At 46.1% G+C, this 19976-nt stretch overlaps 1 protein-coding gene across 1 annotated transcript; it reads right to left on the reverse strand.

The window, feature by feature from the left end:
* Positions 1–2182: 2182 nt before the first annotated feature.
* Positions 2183–19954, reverse strand: CCT5 (chaperonin containing TCP1 subunit 5). Its single transcript, XM_014866742.3, has 11 exons — positions 19598–19954; positions 16532–16592; positions 15845–16009; positions 14475–14673; positions 11553–11745; positions 11326–11475; positions 9125–9244; positions 8254–8439; positions 7508–7645; positions 6806–6986; positions 2183–5798 (listed from the first exon to the last, which is right to left on the reverse strand). Exons 1-11 carry the CDS (start codon positions 19700–19702, stop codon positions 5671–5673), a joined length of 1626 nt encoding a protein of 541 aa, XP_014722228.1. The 5' UTR covers positions 19703–19954; the 3' UTR covers positions 2183–5670.
* Between the last annotated feature and the right edge of the window lie 22 nt (positions 19955–19976).

Raw genomic sequence — 19976 nt, forward strand, 5'->3', positions numbered from 1 at the left:
GAGGCCAGTGGGAGCCGTCTGCCAGGGGGCCGTGGGAGGTGTGGGCAGAGGGAGAGTGTGGGAGGCAGAATGGGCACAGAGGGGAGGAGCTGGCAGTGTCCAGGCTCCACCATGTTGAGCTGGCTGTGTGATTCGGGGCAACTCAACTAAATTCTCTGGCCCTCGGTTTTTGTCATTGTGGGATCTGTAAACCGAGGACAGTGACATTCCTTTGCAGGGTTGTTGGGGGGAATAAACAGTCTCATGTGGGGAGTCTCGTCAGCATGCTTATGCTTGGGTAATGGATGAGGCAGCTGGAGCCCAGTTCTCAGGGTGAACCAGTTGAAATCTGTGACTCTCACTCATGCTCTGTGCCCACGGCGTGTTGAGGGGGGACTCCCATTGTTGTCATCCCTAGGAGACCCAGGCTGAAGGAGCAGCCAGCATCAAATAACGCATGTTGCTGTGCCGAGACGGAAAAGAGAGCTCTGGAGGGTCTTGCATTGACAGGTAAATGCTTTGGCTTGGAAAGGATGCTTCTCACCGCTCAGTGGCCTGAGCGGGTCACACGGCCCCACCCAAGGATTGCACAAGAATCCCAGAGGTGCACCTATCCCGTGCCCAGGAAGAGAGCCATGCGTTGGCGAGGACCACTGATTACCCCAGAGGTGGGAATGGAAGTAAGAAGCTTGAGAGATGGAATCTAAGAAGCATTGGGAAGAGACGTCTTGAGCAGGAGGATCCCCCCCAATCCATACGCCCTCCCCACACTGAGGCAAGTGGGAGTGTATGAATTTCCTGTTGCTGCTGTGACAAATTATCACACTTAGTGGCTTAAAAACAAATCTACTCTCTCCCAGTTCTGTAGATCGTAAGTCTGGGTCGGCTCAGCTGGTTTCTCTGCTCCGGGCTTCTCAAGCCCAGTCAACGACGCACTGGCCGGCCAGGCTCCTTTCCTGAGGCTCTGGGAAGATCTACTTGCCAACGCATTCAAGTTCATGGCAGAATTGTTTCTGGCGACTGCAGGACAGAGGCCCCATTTCCTTTCTGTCAGCTGGGGGCCACCCTCAGCTCCTGGAGGCCTCTTCAGTGCTCGAACGGGTCCCGCAGCTCAGAAGCAGCAGTGAGCGTCCAAGCCTTCTCAAGCCACACGCCTTGACTTCGCTCCTGCCACCTCTCTTGGTTCTTTTTGGTGAGCCCTTAAGGGCTCATGCGATTACAGTGGACCCCCCTGGATCAGCTCCCTATTTTAGGGCCAGCTGACTAGCACTTAACTGCGTCTGCAAAGTCCCTCACAGCAGTACCTAGATTAGGTCTGACTGAATGACTGAATAACCAGACTGAATCTCGGGGGCACAGCTTTAGAGTTCTGCCTACGGCAAGCAGGGTAGGATGGATGGGCTGCCAAGACATCCACAGGGGGGAACGAAGTCAGAAGTTCACACCACCAGCTTCGATTGTCTTTGAAACAGGAGTCAAGATTATCTGACAAATATGAAGTCTTAAGTGCAGATGTTCAGTGCTTATATTCAAAATATCTAGTGTATAAACTTGAAAAGCTTATTTCAAGAAGTGACTGGTACATTCAAATTAGGCAGCGTTTCTTGGATTTGACAATGACCAGCATTATTATGAGGACTAAATATGTTAATATAGCAGTTCTCAAATGTTTTGGTCTCTGGATCCCTTTATACTCTAAAAAACTATTGAGGATTCCCAAGAGCTTATGTTTATTTTGGTTACACGCACCAGCATTTAATGTATTAGAAATTAAAACTAAGAAATTAAAGTAAATATTTGTTTTATTTTAAAATAATAAACACATTAAATGCTAACGTAAATAATGACTTTTTATATTCCCCAAAACAAATCAAGTAGGGTGGCCTTGTTTTCCACTTTTGCAAATCTCCTTAATGCCTGTCTCCCCAGAAGACAGGGAGTCTCTGCTTCTAACGACACATTCAATTCAATGCCACGTATGGCTTTATGAAGCCTATGAAGAAAATCTGGCCTCATGCCGATCTGTAGCTGGAAAAGGGAGAGTATATTAATCACTTCTCACAAAACTGTGGATATTCCTCTTTAATCTATAAAAACTCGACATGTGGTAGTCCCAGTAACTTTTCATTGTTACACTGGTCCACCTTACACTTAGCAAAGATCTCTTAATCTACGCATGATATCGTACGCATTGACGCTTGCATTGACACTTGGAAAACACGTTTACTGAGCTATGCAGATCTTCCCAAAGTTGATACATTTCATTACCCGAAGTCAAAAATTCATCCTTTAAACCACCACCAATCTTATCAGAAAAGTCTCGGAAAATGCAAATTTTATCACTGGCAATAAATACTATCGGTTGTTGCTACAGACTGAAGGTGAGAGAGAGGAGAGCAAGCAGGTGGCTGGCTGTCCACAGGCTGGCAAGCTGGCTCTCATCGGACACCGCACCTGCTGGCACCCTCATCTTGGACTTCCAGCCTCCAGGACTGTGAGAGGTCAGTTTGCTGTCTAAGCCACTCTGTCGACGGTAGTTTCGTTATAGAAGCCTGAACTGACAGTCGCACTACTGCAATGACAGGCTCATTAAATTCACTTCTGAGAAAACATCTGTCATCTGCAAGTCTGAGGAGCCAGTCAGTCACTCTTTAGAGTAAACATGGTGTTCCCTGATGAGGGGCTGGTTCAGCTGAGACAACCACCATACTTGTCACGCACATCGTGCCACAGAATGCAAAGCTGTGTACTCCAGGGCCCAGATCTGATGATCTACTAATTTACACTGCTTCATCAAGGCCATCCTTCAGTGAAGCGGCTTTTTTCAGTGTGTGGTGGTGAAAAATACAACCACGGTACCATTCTGTGCCACTGCCCTGATTCACGGCATTTTACCCACTGTTGCTTTTGCACCGTCAGTGCAACTGTCAACACAGTGAAAAAGGCAAACAAGCTCTTAGTGTGAAACTCCTGCTGACCTCGTGGCCCCTGAAAGGCCAGGACCCAAGGGGTCTGGGGACCACTTTGGAGACCACCGTGGGTTTCCATACAAACCGCTTATGATAGCACTGAGAACACGACTAATGTTATGATACCTTTCCTGCCGCTGTCACCGTCACCCCTTTGCCTGCCCTTCAACACGTTTTCTAAGTAGCCTTTTATCTTTGGTAGCCTTTCTTTTCTAGTGCTTCAGATGACCCCCACCTTGCAAGCCGCCTGCAAGCAGCACATAACATGGAGAAGCACTTGTGCATGCTTACAGATAATTTATTGTCAAACTGCTACCCCGCACCCTGCCCCAATGCCGCCCTCCTGATCCTTTAGCGGAGCCGTTTCACAAGGAGCAGAGGAGAAAGGCACAAGGGTCAGGCAGTGCAGTCACATAGCACAGACCAGGCTCTCCACCCTTCCAGACGCATTTGTGCTTTTGAGTGGTTGCTTATAATTAAAGACCAGGCTGTTAACAAACATCAACTAAATCCAGCAAGTGGAGGAACTGAGAGCCAAGAAGTCCTGCAGCAGAACAGGGCCTCAGGACCAAGTGCCTCGAGCTGCTCTTGTGACAGAGAGGATGAGGGGGCACGTACCTCAAGTACAAGCGGTGGAAAACTTGACAAGTGATTTGGAACTTGAAGATAAGAAAAGGTTAACACATTGAGGCCTGCCTGGTGGTGTAGTGGGTAAGTTCACGTGCTCCACTTCAGCAGCCCAGGTTCACATCCTGGGTGTGGACCTACAACATTCATCAGCCATGCTGTGGCAGTGTACCACACACAAATAGAGGAAGACTGGCACAGATGTTAGCTTAGGGCCAATATTCATCACCAAAAAAAAAACCAAAACAAACAAAAAAGGGTAACATTATCTTGCAGAGGTGCTTTTACAAAAGCAAAACCAACAGCTGATGTTGTGACCACATCTCCTCAAGCTTTCCTGTTCACAGGCCACAGAGTCTCTCTCAACCACAGAAAACACCAGGGACACGGTGAGGTTGACTTTTGGAAGAGAGGAGTGGTTCAGAGGCTCTTCTCATACAACCAGGGACTCCTTCAGGGAATACTCTGGTCCACAGCCGCTGCATGCTCTTTGCAGGCTGGAAGCAGTCTCTGCAAATCAACTCACTCACACTGCTCCAAGGTCAAGATATTTATTTAAGGGGGTCTGTGCCTGACTTGATTCTGAACTTGGAATAGATGCATTCTGATGCTGTACGCAGAATGTTGTAGTTTGAGTTATGATAGTGCTATTTCAGAACCCACTTTATGATGAAAAAATACTAGGGTGTATGTTCAACAGGTTTTAAGCTTTCAATACTCAACCATGTAACTCCATAAACATACAAAATTAGGAAGTGATATTAGCACTTATTCCTCATCCACAGGATACTTGTTGAGGGAAACTATCAACACATTCACGTCGAAAGGACCCACAAGGCTCAAGCGTTAAGACTGGTCAGCCTCCAGGTTCACAGGAAAAGGCAACCCTGAAACACACCACTGAGGTTAATTCAGACAGAACAATCACCACTTCCTGCTTCTACACCCTCTGACTGGTCCTACCAGAAACCCTCGGAGAACGACATATAGACAAACGGGACCAAACAGCATTGGGACGAGAGGCACTGCGGAGTTAGACTGTCTGGGTTTGACCTGGCTCTACTACTTACTGGCCAGATGCTGGCAAATAACCAAGACTCGCCCGTAAGATGTGACTACTAAGAAACCTATCTCCTTCCCTGGGTGGAGAGACCTGAGACAATCCAGGTAACCCTCCAAACACGGCCTGGCCCGTGGTAAGGGCTGTGTCACCTGCAGCCAGTATTATTTTAGCATGTACAACTCGATACCAATATACTATACCTAGCAATCGCAAGGTATTTCCTCCCACTCAATCCATTCTCTCTTACACTTTGTATAATTCACTCTAAGCTCTGCTTGTTTTGTCCCTCTGAAAAGAAAACCCCAACTGGGTTCTGAAATGCCTAAGCGTCTGTGGGTGGGGCAGAAGTCTGTGCCTACGCCAGCCTTCTCTGTACACAAGCTGGCCTACGTTCAGGGCAGGACCAGAAGAAAGCAAAGGAGACAAGGTGAAGATGAAACTTTCAAGGCTGGTCTCATCAGCACTGCAGTCACACCCAGGTTACGTCAGTGTAACCTAACAGCACTTAGACATCCCCAAATTCTGCGGCAGAAATAATCCTATGATGGGTCCCTACAATTAAACGACCCACTGTTCAGACAGGTGCATCATTTAAATAAGTCTAACAGGATCAAGCCCATATTCCTCACACTGTTACAATAAATCCTGAGAACAAACTCAATGTTCAAGCTGTTAAAATAATTCCTACAGCTTATTAAAAAAGAACAAACGAACTACTCAAACCCCTTCAGTTAAGGCAGCACTGGATTAATACCACAGGGAATGTTTCTTAAACTTGAAGAGCAGAAGATGAAGGTTGTTTAAAGAGGTCCCTTTAATACAACGAATACAAAAGCTGATGAGACAGCATCTCTACAATCACACATCTCGGAACAAGAGAACTATGGCTACTGAACAGCTATCTTCATCACAGCATCTACAGTGTCTGAAAAAGGACGTAATATAATAAATACTGTAGATGCATCACAAGACATCCATTTATTTAATCACAGTAGTGCATCTTACTACTATATTTTATTCTAAATTTCTTCTTTATTCTTCCGATTCTCCAGGCTTTCGGATGTCATCAATCTTCAAAATCATTCTAACCATTTGTGTTGCAAGAGAGATCTGTTGCTTTTTGCCAATCAAGGTTTCTATGACATGTTGTTGCTTCATATCTGAAAAATACAAATAAACTGATTATCCTAGGAACAGCATACACATTTAATATTAATAACTTGCTTTGATTTATGGAATCACAGAACTTAAGAAACACAAATTTGGAAGCCACTAGTCCCAGTTACATTTTCAGAGAACAAGACTTTCATTACTTCCAAGGACATCCTGGAATTTGAACCTGGCTACCAGAGAGCAGTGGGGTGGTGAGGGGACCTCTCTTCAGTGACAAGCTCAACTGCTAAGCAACCAGCTAAAAGGTGAAACTTTTCAGGGACATCTCATTGCACAAAGTATCCAACACTGTAATTCAGTAAACGTGAAATAAGGGACAGCTGACTGTACCTGAAAGGTAAAATAATTTCAAGAAAGATCTAAAATCCTTGGGCTGTGAACACGAAAAGCAGAAGAGACCTATACCCGTATGTAAGAACACAAACCAGCCGAGGTTCCAGGGTTAGGACTGATGGCAGAACCCCAGACATGGCCCGACCGGTACAGAAATCACCGGGACCACCGTTTCAACAAGCTAAAGTTGCCCACACCACCCTCTCGGCAGAGGAACTACAAGTGGCTAAAAGTTACAGTACACTACGTTTAAAAACAGTACATCATTTATGGGCTACAATTACAGAATAAGCTGTAAACTACAAGTTTCAGAGCCATTTTATGACATCTAGGACCCACGGTGACACACATTTGTGTAAAAAAAAAGTGAGATGGGAATTATTTTCTAAAACCAGAGATTAAAATGCAAGTCACCTTTGGTATAAATACCACACTGCCATTTATTGCTATTAAAATTAATTTTACATTGCTAGGACTAGCAGTCTAACCAACTCCTAAGGCAACCAAACGAAACATTTTAAAATTCACCTAAAGTGAGTTTAAATATTTAATAAGATACGATAACCTCAGAGTAAACACTATATATTGTACAGCCACAAAGTATGAAATTACTCAATTTAAATCAAACCACAGCCCCACACAGACGCGCAGAGGTCCTCACCATTTGTGCCTTTGTGCAAACAGTCAATTCCAAGAGCAGGGTTCAACTCCTTCACTTGTCTGGCTCGCACTTCGGTCATGGTCTGGATGGGATTCATGCCGCTGTTTTCAGAAAGGGCCATGGGGATGACCTCCAGCGCGTCGGCAAAGGCCCTCATGGCGTACTGCTCCAAGGTCGGGCACTGGAAGGGTACAGGGTACCATAAGCGTGCTTGGCAAAGCCCAAAAAAACCGACCCAGCAGCAATTTGGAAACATAATTAAATTACATGCATGAAAAGCTCCCCCATGAGTAATTCTAAGGAGGGGCTGCCCTGATGATCTGAGGACAGTGACACGCCTCTACGGAGAAAGGATGGAAAGGGCACACCTGTGGGAAGTCTGAGAACGCATCAGCCCTTACGCCTTTATTTTCAGTTACGATATCTAATTAATTTTGAACTTCAAATATCATTAAAAGACTGTAGAGGGTAATTATTATCGTCAAGGCTGGAATGGTTGAAAAAGACTTAGAAATGCCAGCTTACGGTAACCCATGCTGGAGTACATGCGCATGAGAATCAACTCAGAAGAAACCCTGTCACACACAGCTAACGGTGCTCTTGCTCACTCTGGACGGCATCTGGTTCGGCCCGCAGGCCCTCGGCCTCCCTGCGCAGTCCAGAAACGTCTCAGAGTGCAACATAGCCCTGCGTGTGTTTTACCTTATCTGCCTCTTGGCTGACGGCCAGAGCACACGCTATTTCAGCAGCGCCGCCTCCATACACCACACGATTGTCACGGATGAGGTTCCGGATGACACACAGAGCATCATGGAGGGATCGTTTCGCTTCCTCGATGATCTAGGGAAAACAGTTTTGCCTAAATCAACGTGATCACAAGCAGTTCATTTTAGAGCCAAATAGCTGCCACCTCTGGTTTACTCTAAGTGGCTGCCGGGCACTGGCAATATTCTTACCCCCATTAAAGCCATCCAGGCTAAACACAAATGGAGGGCATGCCAGAACATCTGTCAGCAGATGGTATCCATCCTCATCTTCCCTTTCCTCCCTAGAGTGTTTAAAAAAACGAAGCAGGCAGAGGCAGCCAGTGACTCGTCCCAGGACACATGACCAAGCGAAGGGCCAAACAAAACAATACCGACAGAGAGAAAAGCTCACAACGAGCGTCATATGTGACGATGCACTAGAAACCCCTCCTCGGATAACAGGAGGGCGTCAGCGGTTGTTTGCTTGGGTTCGCCTTTTTCACCCAAGGGGCTAAAGAGAGGCCAGTGTGCCCTGCAGAAGTGACATGGAACTGTGGTAATTTTACACCAATTATGTCATTGTTTCTTCAAGAAAAATGACCCTGTTTTTCTTACACTGTGTTTCAGTTAAATATATCATGGGCAAAGCCAAACCATGTACCAGAATCAGAAAACACGTAGGACAAGCAACTGAATTCTCACCATCTTATTTCCTCCTCTGATGAAAATGGTTACAGCTCTGGAGTTCTTACACTGCTCGATGACCAGCATTTTGTCCTTCGTTGTCCCAAATGAGATCTCCTTTACAAGACCAGCAAAGCCCAGCTTCTCAGGTGTGAGCTCCGAGAACCGTGGGACGATCCGCCCTCCCGTCGCAATGGCAATCAACTAATTGGGGAGGGACAGGGGAGAAGGAAGACGAAGTCGGGAAACAGTGAACTTTCACAAGCGGACTACGAATGAGCTCAACTTGACCTATGACCACCCTGTTCACTGAACTGCTGCCCCACCCTGGCCAAAAAGTCTCAAGTTCAACCTAAAAAACCTTGTTAAATGAACAAGGTTCTAAAGAGCTGGGTGTCTTGGTCTGGCTCCGGTGCCACCTGGCTCGATGACCCTGCACACGTCCCCATAGCTCTCGACCTCATGTCCCCTGACTGTGGCTCTGAATCAGAGCTCTGCGCAGCCGTCCGTCTCTCTGTACACAGGGCTGCATGAGGACCAAGGAGGACGCGTGTGTCTGGGGTACAGACCACATCTGGGCCGGCGAGCAGTATTCAGCTAACACGGAAGTGGGTAAGACTGGTCTTCTTGCCTCAGAGAGCCAATGTGAGTGCTAAACGAGATGACACATGGAAAGCACATGCCATGGAACAGCAGAAATACACAGCACTGTTATTAAAACAATAAAAACCGATGCTAGCATCTTCCTCTCTCCCAGCTCATGCTCCTCTGCTCTGTGGAGCCTCTGCATGATGTGTTTCCATAAGGCATGTACTATCAAAGCGGCCCCAAGCAGAAACGCCTGTGAGCTCAGCCCTGTGGTCAGCAGTCTCCCCACACAGCTCCTTACCTCGATCTCAGGTCCTCCAACCCAACGGACCGCAGGCAAGTTATTCTGAAGAAGTAAATGATTTGCTTCGTCGTCAAAGCCCCACTGGCAAATAGCTAGGTTAGCGCCAGTTTCTTTAATCTGAGAAAAGAGAAGCCAAAATCACGTTAATAACAAGTATTCTTTGTGAAGTTTGAAAAAAGATTGTGAAAGGTAAGATGCATAGTTGGCTGTGGAAGGTGGGTGCATGAAAGTAAACGAAGCAGAGAAACCAGAAGAAAATATACAAGTGTCTACCTTCGGTCAGTCCCAAGTTCTAAACAAGGAATACACATCAGTGGGAATCACTCTATTTTCAAAAACCATGCTTTATAAACTAGTAATTCACACTGACCCCACTGCTACAGTGAAGCAAAACAAAAGCTGTCTCACCAGTGCTGGGCCCTCTGACCCAGGGAACCAGGGTTAACCACTGTCCTGTCACAAACACCCACGAGGCACTTTCATCGGTGTGTGTAACAAAAACTGAATCTTAAGATACACACGTCCCTGCACCTTGCTTTCCTTACTTGAGTGGACTATCCTCTATCCTCTGGGTCAAAATACAGAGTAATTTAGAAGCTGAAAGAAGTGATCCTGCTCCTAGTGAGAAGTACCACCCCCATCTCCGCAAATGGCTGGGACTTGTCCCCCAAAGGTGGTCATGATCAGGACTGACTGTTCCTCCCTGACAGTCACCTGCGGTAACAGTGCCATGCCCCACAACTGCTATTTCACCTGTCTCCACGCAAGCCTCCCAAACCACCTGCCACACCTGCCTCTCTACCTCTCTTCCCTCCCTGGCCCTCTAGAACCTTCCAGGGGGAGCCCCTGGAACTCAGTCCATTAACAGCAGACTCCTTCTTGCAATGTTGCCATTATATTCTTGCTGTGAACAAACCCTGGCTGTCTCCTGAAGAATCAACCTGCCTGGCACTCCTCCTCAAGGGCTTTTTTCTCCCAGGTGCTCAACACAGGAGACAGGTCCTTCTTGCTCCTCACAGCCACCTACAACGTTTCTTCTTGGGTCACTGCCTCTCCTCCTTTTAAAGTGCTGGCATTTAGCCCATCACTATTCCTGTTATCATTTCTGCTACCTGCACATCTACCAAGTCGGTCCACCCACACCCTTGGCCTCTCAGTTCTTGTTACCCTTCCTCCAGTGCACCTCTGTCAGCCTTCCCAGATAATGGGCTTTTATTTGCAAACTCCTGCCAGTATGCTCCAAGCCCCAGCCCTGATGTTCCCTGCACATGCCAACCACATTCCTGTTCAGGGCCTTTGTACATGCCACCCACCCCTACCTTGTCTCAGTCTGGAATGCTGCTCACCCAGAAATGCCATCCTCTCACCTCACGTAGGTCTCTGGCCACACACCATCTCCTCAGAGGTGCCTTCTCCGACCAGTGTCTGTTCAGAGCCCCGACCCCTTCCCCCAGTCTGCACCCCAACAGCAAGCGCTCCGCTTTGCTCACTCATGTATCTCCAGGGCTGCAACAGGGCCTGGGAGACAGCAGACACAGGGAACTGCACCACGAAGGAACCTGTGAGTTCAACCACCCCGCTAAGACTAGACGTCTAAATATCCCCGTTCACGTATCCTCGGGCACTGGTGCTTTAAGCTCCCAAGGACAGAGTCCCACAGAGGAACCGCTCCGTCAGAGAGCACACACATGTGAAATACAAACAGCCAGAGGGGAAGAGTCAGTGTTTACAAAATAACACTCCAACTTGTTTAAGCAAAGAACTGAGATCACCACGACTGCATTCTGGTTTAATTCCTGTTACTCAGTAACTCTCCTGTCAGGAGTTATATTCGGAGGTCTCAAATACGTGGGTAGAGCCTGTTAAAATTGCCCGAACGCAGCAGCGCAGAAGCGCCCAGGAGGGCACGTGTGTGAAACAAGCGCAGCTCTCAAGGCAATGGAGCCAGCTCCTTCAGGCCCCAGACACGCTCCCGTTTTAAGACAAGATCAGACTGCTTGCCCCCTCCTACCTCTGTGTCCTTTGGTTTTTTCCCACTGTGAATGTTTATTACTTTTTAATTTAAAAGTGAAGAAATGCTATTTACAGCCCCATAACGAAGTGCCAAGATCACGCAGGTGAGCACCACACGTCCTGACTCCCTGCAGCCAACCACCTGCGCCCTTTCAGATCCCACCAACAGCTATGGTAAGACTTACTTGCTGAATCATCTCTTCAAACTTCTCCTTTTCGTATTTCTGAAGGGCTTTATAATCTTCCACAGAGGTCACATCCAGCTTATGCTTCGTCTTTGGTTTCGGTGGTTCAAATGGACACGTGAGAATTGCAATCTTGGCATCTTCCACTTGCTATAGGGAGAGGGAGAAACGTGAATGGGCGGACTGAAGCGTTCCCAGAGGGGAGGCTGTGAAAGGCACCAACTTACCTTCGGCATCTGTGGGTGACTGAAATCCTTGTCTACGATCACACCCTTAATAAGCTTAGTGTCCTCCAACCTCCCACCCACTTTGCCCTCCACTTTGATGAGCTCAAAGTCAACGTCTCTGCGCTGCATGTCTGCTACGGTGAGGACGGCATTCACAGCGATCTCGGCCATCTGTCGGTGACAGCTGTTAACCCTGAGGAAAACACAGAAGAGCCTTTCACATCCGTTTAACAATCACCTCAAAAAAAGCAGCACACACGACGTAACGTGGGAACTCAAATACAAGATGCCGTTCTGTAACTCCAAGACATCTAGAAAGCGAGTGACGTGCAGAGTCCCTAGGAGGCAGTGGCATCACACCTTGTGCTTTCAACAGTCTGGGGCAAGGATTCTTAACCTGGGACCCACGGACCCCAAAGGAAACCATAAATTGGAATGGGAAAAAATTTACACTTTTACTTTCACCAACTTTAACTGAAATATACTATTTTCTTCCATTATTAATATATACAAGAGACTAATGATGTATGGCAAGAACGAAGATTTTTAAGATTCTGCTACTCTTTAAGAATATTTTTTCTATTTTACAAGTCCAAAACAGAATGGGAAAGCTATGAAACCACCACGAAAAGTCCATCATATCTACTGAGGCCAAACACCTACTGAGAAAGGAGGGACCAGACAGGGCACCTGACCCACACAGGAGTTTCCATTATGACATCAGTTACAGATCGGGGATGTTAGCTTTTCTGAAAGCTTTGAAACATCTGAATAGCTTTGAAACATCTGAATAGACTGCTCAATAAATTTACTTTTTATTCTGGAAAAACCAGAGGAAATCTAGTACTTGAAATACAGTGTCTGAAATTTTAAGTCATGCAGAAAAGATACCCCTGAAACTAAAAAATGTTGTTAGACAGGGCACCTGACCCACACAGGAGTTTCCATTATGACATCAGTTACAGATCGGGGATGTTAGCTTTTCTGAAAGCTTTGAAACATCTGAATAGCTTTGAAACATCTGAATAGACTGCTCAATAAATTTACTTTTTATTCTGGAAAAACCAGAGGAAATCTAGTACTTGAAATACAGTGTCTGAAATTTTAAGTCATGCAGAAAAGATACCCCTGAAACTAAAAAATGTTGTTAGTATCCTAAACAGGTGATCTACAATGTATTGCTTTATGTTGGATATATTTGGCTATCATCTATCAATTTGAGTATTTTCTGTAGTAAAGACGTGGACATACTTGGATTTTTTCTTTTTTTGAGGAAGACTGGCCTTGAGCTAACATCCGTGCCCATCTTCCTCTACTTTATATGTGGTATGCCTGCCACAGCATGGCTTGCCAAGCAGTGCCATGTCTGCACCCAGGATCTGAACCAGTGAACCCCGGGCCGCCAAAGTGAAACGTGCGCACTTAACTGCTGCCCCACCAGGTCGGTCCACTTGGGTTTTACAAAGACTCGCAAATAGAGTAGAATCAACTTACAAAGCAGTAATAAAATAAGATTTGTGCATTTTAAGAAAGGGTAATGCCTTCCACCTACGAGGAAAATAGTGCTCTGCTTGTGACAGAAGCCACCCCAGGGCAGGCGCCCTTGCCCAGGAGCCAGGCTCAGCTAAGACACGGATGAGAGGACAGCTGGCACCACTGAAAACGCCCCTGATCCAACACAGTGCTGGGTGGATGTCCTTCCCCTGAGAAGAAGGCACCAGAGACAGACACTTTTGTTGCACTTCCTATCAGACAAGACCGTGCCTTCCTTTTGTTAAAACTACCACACAAATTAAAAACTAAAACATTTCCTGCACTGCTATAGATTGAAAAAACAGTGTAGGGGCTGGTCCTGCAGTGTTGTGGTTAAGTTTGGTGTACTCTGCTTTGGCAGCCTGGGTTTGCATCTTGGGTGCAGTCCTACACCACTTGTCAGCTCACGCTGTGGTGGTGAGTCACATATAAAGTGAAGGATTGGCACAGATGTTAGCTCAGGACTAATCTTCCTCAGCAAAAAAAAAAAAAAAAAAAAAAGGTGTAATAAAGCACCTTACACTGAATTTCTATGCTACATTATGGCCATAATTCTTCTTAAAAATAAAGAGAGTCCGTAAGTCTCTATTATTGTTCAAAATAAGCAGGTCCCTTGGTTGAGGCTACTTTGAGTTTCTGGGAGGCAAGAACTGTCTTGTGCCCCCACGACTTGGCAGCAGGCCTGGCAAACTGTAGATATTATGTAAACGTTGAAATCTAACATTCATTATACCCAATGTAAGTAAATTTTAAGACTGCCCCTTTTTATAAAATTAAAATTCAGGAGTAGGAATTCGCTTGTTGAATGAATGAATAGTGGAAGCTCCCCCTAAATGGGTTCCTAGCACAGAAACGGCTAAAAAGTGTTATGAGGGGGCCAGCCTTGTGGCATAGTGGTTAAGTTAGGTGTGCTCCACTTCAGTGGTCTGGGTTCACAGGTTCAGATTCTGGGCGGGGAGACCTACACTGCTCATCAGCCATGCTGTGGCGGTGACCCACAAATAAAGTGGAGGAGGACTGGTACAGACAGTAGCTCATGGACAATCTTCCTCAGGAAAAAAAAAGTGTTGTGAAAACTAACAGGTTCCCCAAATAGGGTCCTTTTCTGGTTGATTTCCAATGCAGCCAATCCTGCTAAATTAAAGGATTATTTATTTTACAAATATTGTTGAGAGGATTTAACACCCAAGCCTGGAAGTTCAGCTTCCAACTGAGACATGAAATGCATGTGTCTAAAACTACTCTGAAAAGAAAGCAAAACCAAAACAAATCCAGAGAGAAACTCATCAAATCAGCATGAAGTGATCCGTGATCATTTTGTGTTGCCTTTAGGAACCAGTAAACAGCTTTGCCTCCTCTATAAACGCTGTTACCCTGTTGTAAACCTACACTTTGGAGCCCAGCGTGGTTTTCGCAGTCTGAATCAGGGGCTCGGTGTCCCTTATGTCAACAAAAACTCTGTCGCTGATCTTGTCCAGGTGCTCGATGGCAATGCGGGCAGCCTGCTCATAGCCGTCGGCGATCCTGATGGGGTGAATGCCACGGTCCAGCAGCTGCTCGGCTTCTTCCAACAGGGCACCAGCCAGGACTGCAGACAAGACAGCGCAAAACTGGTTCAAGAAAACGCCAAAACTTGTATAATCAGTACAAATTAGATGCTACCCTGGAAATACGAAGGTTCCAGAATTAAACTGAAAGTATCTTAGAGGATGAGGCCATCGAACCTATTTTTAAAAAGGCAGTCTTTTGTTTTGACTCTAGCAAAGATCATTAGGTCTCTTTGTACAGATGGATGATGAACTCTCAGTGAGGTAAAGAGTGTAACTATAATGTACATTATGCATGAGGCAGGCGTACTAAATCTAACTCACACATTTCTATAGGGGAAAGCCTCTTTTGCTTCCTGGGTCAAAGACTTCTATTCAGTAAAATTCATGCTGGTGATAAGAGGATTTAAAAATGTGTTTATTATTTATTCCCCTCTTATAACCTTCCCTTCCCCCCCATTTTAGTGCCACAAAGATGTTTTAGTACTGCTGCACTCTAAGCACATCTAGAACAGTACTTGGTACTCAATAAATATTTGTTGAATACACAAATTCAAATTTCATCTGCAGAAAAGGTAACATTAAAGATATTTATCTCTTCGCTCTTCCCCAACTTTTTAAACCTTCAGGAAAAAATGCAATAGTAAAATGAAAACTTGTTTACTTAAGAACATTTTGCCACATTTGTTTTTTTCCACATATGCATGTGCTTTTTCTGTTCAACTGAGCATCAGTTGCAGAAATCATGGGATGTCACCCCTAAATATTTCAGCATGCAGCTCCTGAGTACAAAGGCATTCTCCCAATCACTGCACGGTAACTGTCACATGATGCTAAGGAACCTTAACAATGACACTCTTCTGTAATACGTGATCCACAAACTCCTCCACTTGTCCCAAGCATCCTTCATAGCTTAAAAAAACCCAGACACCCAACCAAGTTCTACACAGTACAGCTGCCTGTCACCTTTCTTTAGCTCCATTAATCTAGAACAGATGCCTAACTCTACCCCATGGCGTGGCCTTCCTGTTTCTTCACGACATGGCAGCTTTGAGGAGTCTGGGCCACTTGTTTTGTAGTGTGTCCTTCACCCTGGATTTCTCCAACTGTCTCCTCAGCTGATTCAGAGTAAACATTCTCAGCAGCCACGTTAGTGCTGTGATTCAAACAACCTCTCTTAAACGGGAAAGGATATCGTGCCCTTTTTCTTACCAACCACTCCTGTGGTTCCATCTCCAATTTCGTCATCCTGTGATTTGGACAGTTCAACCATCAGCTTGGCAATCTGATGATCAACATCCATCATGCTTAAAATGGTGGCACCATCATTAGTTACAGTCACATCGCCATCCTTATCCACCATCATTTTATCAAGCCCTAAAAAGACAGCAATGTTTAGAACATCTTAACCGAAACAAAAAAGAATGGCAATCTATACCAAAAACAATAATAAAAGTTAGACTTCTTGACCCAGTTCCCACCTAGGAATTTATTATAAATAATTCAACATACATAAAGGAGTATCTGCATGAAGACACTTTCATATTGGCCAATATAAAGCAAAACACTGGGAATAATCTAAAATGGCTAAAAGCAGAGAAATGGCAAAAAAAATATTATGGAGCATCACTACATGTAATATTAATCACAAGAGATGATGGCTATGATTTGCAAAATGCTTATGCAATGATGTTAAGTGGAAAACAAATCTGACCTAAAACTGGACACATGTTATGATTATAACTGTGTTTAAAGGCTGCAACACACCAAACAAGTTTGGCTGTATTAGGGGAGCAGGAAGCCCTCACTCCACTTCCCAAATTTTTGTAAAGAGATAATATTGACTATTTTATGATTTTAAAACTTTTGTTAAAACAACACCGAATGAGAGACTCTTACCATTTGGTCCAAGCGATGTTCTCATCGTATTGGCTACAGCCTTGGCCGCCATTATATGAGACTAAATCAAGCAAATACAAGAAACAAATATTCAAGTACATACAATTTTAACAGTTAAAAGCATACAGTTGATGATTATAAAATCACTTATAACATAGTCTGTCCTCTAGAATCAACACATGGACGAGGCAGGTTCGCCTACCGCCCCATCTCACAGTCAAGCGCAGTGACAGTCTGACCTGACAGGCCTCACATGACCACTTCACAACGCCACCTTCACGTGAAGACTCCAGCGTAAACACATAGCACCCTGAACTGCCACACTACCACCTACTGCAGAGACGTACTCTTCTCTCAAACGGTCGAGCCACTGAGAAACCCACAGGCTTCACAGTCACCCTTGCTTGTCACCTGCCAAGGGTATCAATACCGAAAGTAATGGAGGATTCAAAGAACCCTTTTCTGTTTCTACACATTATTATGCCCATTAATCCTCCAAATTTCCTTTCCTTTCTTTCTATTCTTGCCATCACCGATCTAAGCCTGATCCATAGCACCCTACAGAATTCCTGCGTCTCTTATCTCACCTACCGTCCTTCCAATTCATCTTACATCTAGCTAAGCCATCCATTTTTCTCAAACATGTTGCTTACTAGTCCCCAAACCTTAAACAACTCCCCACTGGCTCAACACGCAAGTCCAAAAGCTTCAGCTTTGTCTTTAACGCCCTCCACAATCTGAGACCCAGCTCCCTTCCAGTGAGGATGGTCTATTCTTGTTCCCCAAACATGTCCTCTGATCCCTAACGTAGTGATGCACAGAGGCCCTGTACCCATCAAAATCTTGACCAACTTTCAAAAGTTTTTTTTTTTTTTTGCTGAGGAAGATTCGCCCTCAAACATCTGTGCCAACTTTCCTCTTTTTTGGATGGGGGTTGCCACCGCAGCATGGCTGACGAGTGGTGTAAGCCCACACCCGGGATCTGGATCCCAAACCTAGGGCCGCTGAAGTGGAGCATGCAGAACTTAACAACTATGCCACAGGGCTGGCCCTCAAAGCAGTTCAAATGTACACGTTCTGTGAAGCCTTCCCTGCTTGCCCATCTGGCAGGTAACAAAAGACACAAAATTCACTAGTCTGTGAAAACACTGGTAATCCTTAAAATACACTTGGATTGATATGTCTGTATAAGGACATTTTTAAAGAATAATAATTGTAGGGAGGTGGTTCTTAACCAGGGGCAATTTTGTCCCCCAGGAGACATCTCTGGTTGTCACTACTGGGGAGGGAGCTGCTACTGGCAGGGAGTGGGCAGAGGCCAGGGATGCTGCTAAACATCCTACACAGGACAGGCCCCACAACAAAGAAGGACCTGGCCCAAACGTCAATAGTGCCAAGGCTGAAAAGCCCTGCTGTAGACCGCCGGCTCTGGAGGGAGACAGACGGGGCTTCAGTCATGGCCCTGGGACTTTAAGCAATTGCTTAACAGTTCTGGGGCCAAGTTTCCAATACAGTGAAATAACATCTAACTCTGAGTGTGAGGATTACATGAAATAATGCAACGAGAGCGATTAAAACAGTGGCTCATGCAAAGTAACCAGCAGCTTCCACTGCACTATTATGCTGGATGTGTGTGTTGCATGTTACTTTCTCTGCTGGTCCCTTTAAGTGAAAAACAGAACTGAATATGTAATACACGTGGACTGAGCACCTACCATGGTTCAAGCACTGTGTGGCCACCCCTTACATTACCCACCTTTAATTTTCATCCTCAGCTTGACAGAGGTGTATTACCCCTGCTGAAAAAGGAGGTTCAGAGAGGTTGTGTAACTTGTTCTCAGTGAAACAAACAGTCTCAGGGAGAACTCTACTGTTTCTTCATTTGTTTAAGTAAAACCCCAAGACACTAAGCCAACAGGGACACCTCAGACCTGGTGACAATCCACACCAATATGGTGGATTCTTCCACTTTATAACAAACCCTAAAGAAGTCAGTGCCCTCTCGAAGTGCCCCTTCCTGTTTCCTGTCAGCATGTGCTCAGCAGACCCCTCCTTACCTGGACACCTGCAATGCTGCATTTAACACCCCTGGTCTGCCTGATTTCCTTCAGTCTACCCTACAGGCCACTACTTAAGGTCTAGCTCCACTTAAATCCTGATTCTGGGCAAACCCCCTCAATGGCTCCCCTCCTACCCATGGGAGAACATCTCGATCGTGGGACATGCGCAGGCTTCCACTTTTGGGAAGTATCCTGACTTAAAGTAGACTGTGCTCCATCAAAACCCTAACCCTAACCCTTTCGCGCCCAGGTCCTTGCTTTTACTGTTCCTCCCTGTAGAACGCCAGGTCTCTCCCACTCAAAACATTATTCCATCCCCGATCAAAAGCGCGTCTCCATCCAACTAGAGAGGGTCTGAAGGACACTCTCCAACTTTTATCTGCATCCTGTCCCGTAACTGTGATTCTGATCACGCAGTGCCTTGCATTACGGTTACTGATGTGCATTTCTCGCTCTTGCGGTACTATTTTCTTCCTTAAGGATGCACACTTTTTATTTTTATGACACGGCATCCAGGAATACGCCACGCATAAAGGTACTCAAAGATAAGATACTCGGTAAACGACTAAGCTTTCAGGAGGTGACAAAGAAAATGAACCTCCATTACTTTTAGGGCTGCTGCAGGTAGACTAACGGAGGATTAAGAAGCAGAGTCTCCACCGGCCAGGTGACCTGGGACCACCTTCTCCGCATCTTGCCCATGACAACACTGACTGCTGGACTGCAGAAACGAGGACGGCCGGGGGTTCCCCGCCTAGGAACTGAAGCCGCCCCATCCGACTCAGAAGGGTGCTAGCGGCTCCACCCCACCGCCAAATTGGGACTAAAAGCATATATGTCGGCCTCCCCGAGCCCAAGGAGCGGGGAACGCGAGCGGGGACGCGCGGGCCCTTCTGGCCTTCCCGGGAGCACATGGCAGAACCGCTCCCAGGCCTGCGCAGGCGCAGAGCCACTGGGTTCGGCCACCTCCCCTCATCTCAGCGCCACTGTGTCCCGGTCCCGTTACCTTGAGGGCCTCAAGTCCCATAAGACGAGACTTGCGGTCCTGGTCCTTGATGATGAGGAAGGGGCGCCCATATTCATCGAAGGCGAGAGTCCCAACAGACGCCATGGTACAGCAACAAACACTACTTATCCGCAACCGGCGAAGACCACTCCGGAAGCAAGAAGACACTTTACTCTCGCGGGAGGGACCAACCGCTCGCGCATGCGCAGCACAGGCTGCGTGAGACTTATTTTTCACTTGAGACTAGTTTAACGCCAGACCGTACCTTCTGGAATCAGCAGCCTTCGGAAACTTCTATCTAGGAAGCTGCGGGGGGAAGTGCGAAGACACGGACGGGAACTTTAGAACCCACAAACCAGGAGTAGCTCGAATTCAGTCA

The sequence above is a fragment of the Equus asinus genome, chromosome 10 (assembly GCF_041296235.1).
Source record: "Equus asinus isolate D_3611 breed Donkey chromosome 10, EquAss-T2T_v2, whole genome shotgun sequence".
NCBI classification, from domain to species: Eukaryota; Metazoa; Chordata; class Mammalia; order Perissodactyla; family Equidae; genus Equus; species Equus asinus.

Excerpts from the sequence above, each read along its gene's own strand:
- CCT5 (XM_014866742.3), bottom strand. The coding sequence starts at position 19,702 with ATGGCGTCTGTTGGGACTCTCGCCTTCGATGAATATGGGCGCCCCTTC. Across the intron at positions 16,593-19,597 it reads TGGGACTTGAGGCCCTCAAG|TCTCATATAATGGCGGCCAA; the intron begins GTAACGGGACCG and ends TGCTTGATTTAG. Across the intron at positions 11,476-11,552 it reads GTCACCCACAGATGCCGAAG|CAAGTGGAAGATGCCAAGAT; the intron begins GTAAGTTGGTGC and ends CTCTCCCTATAG.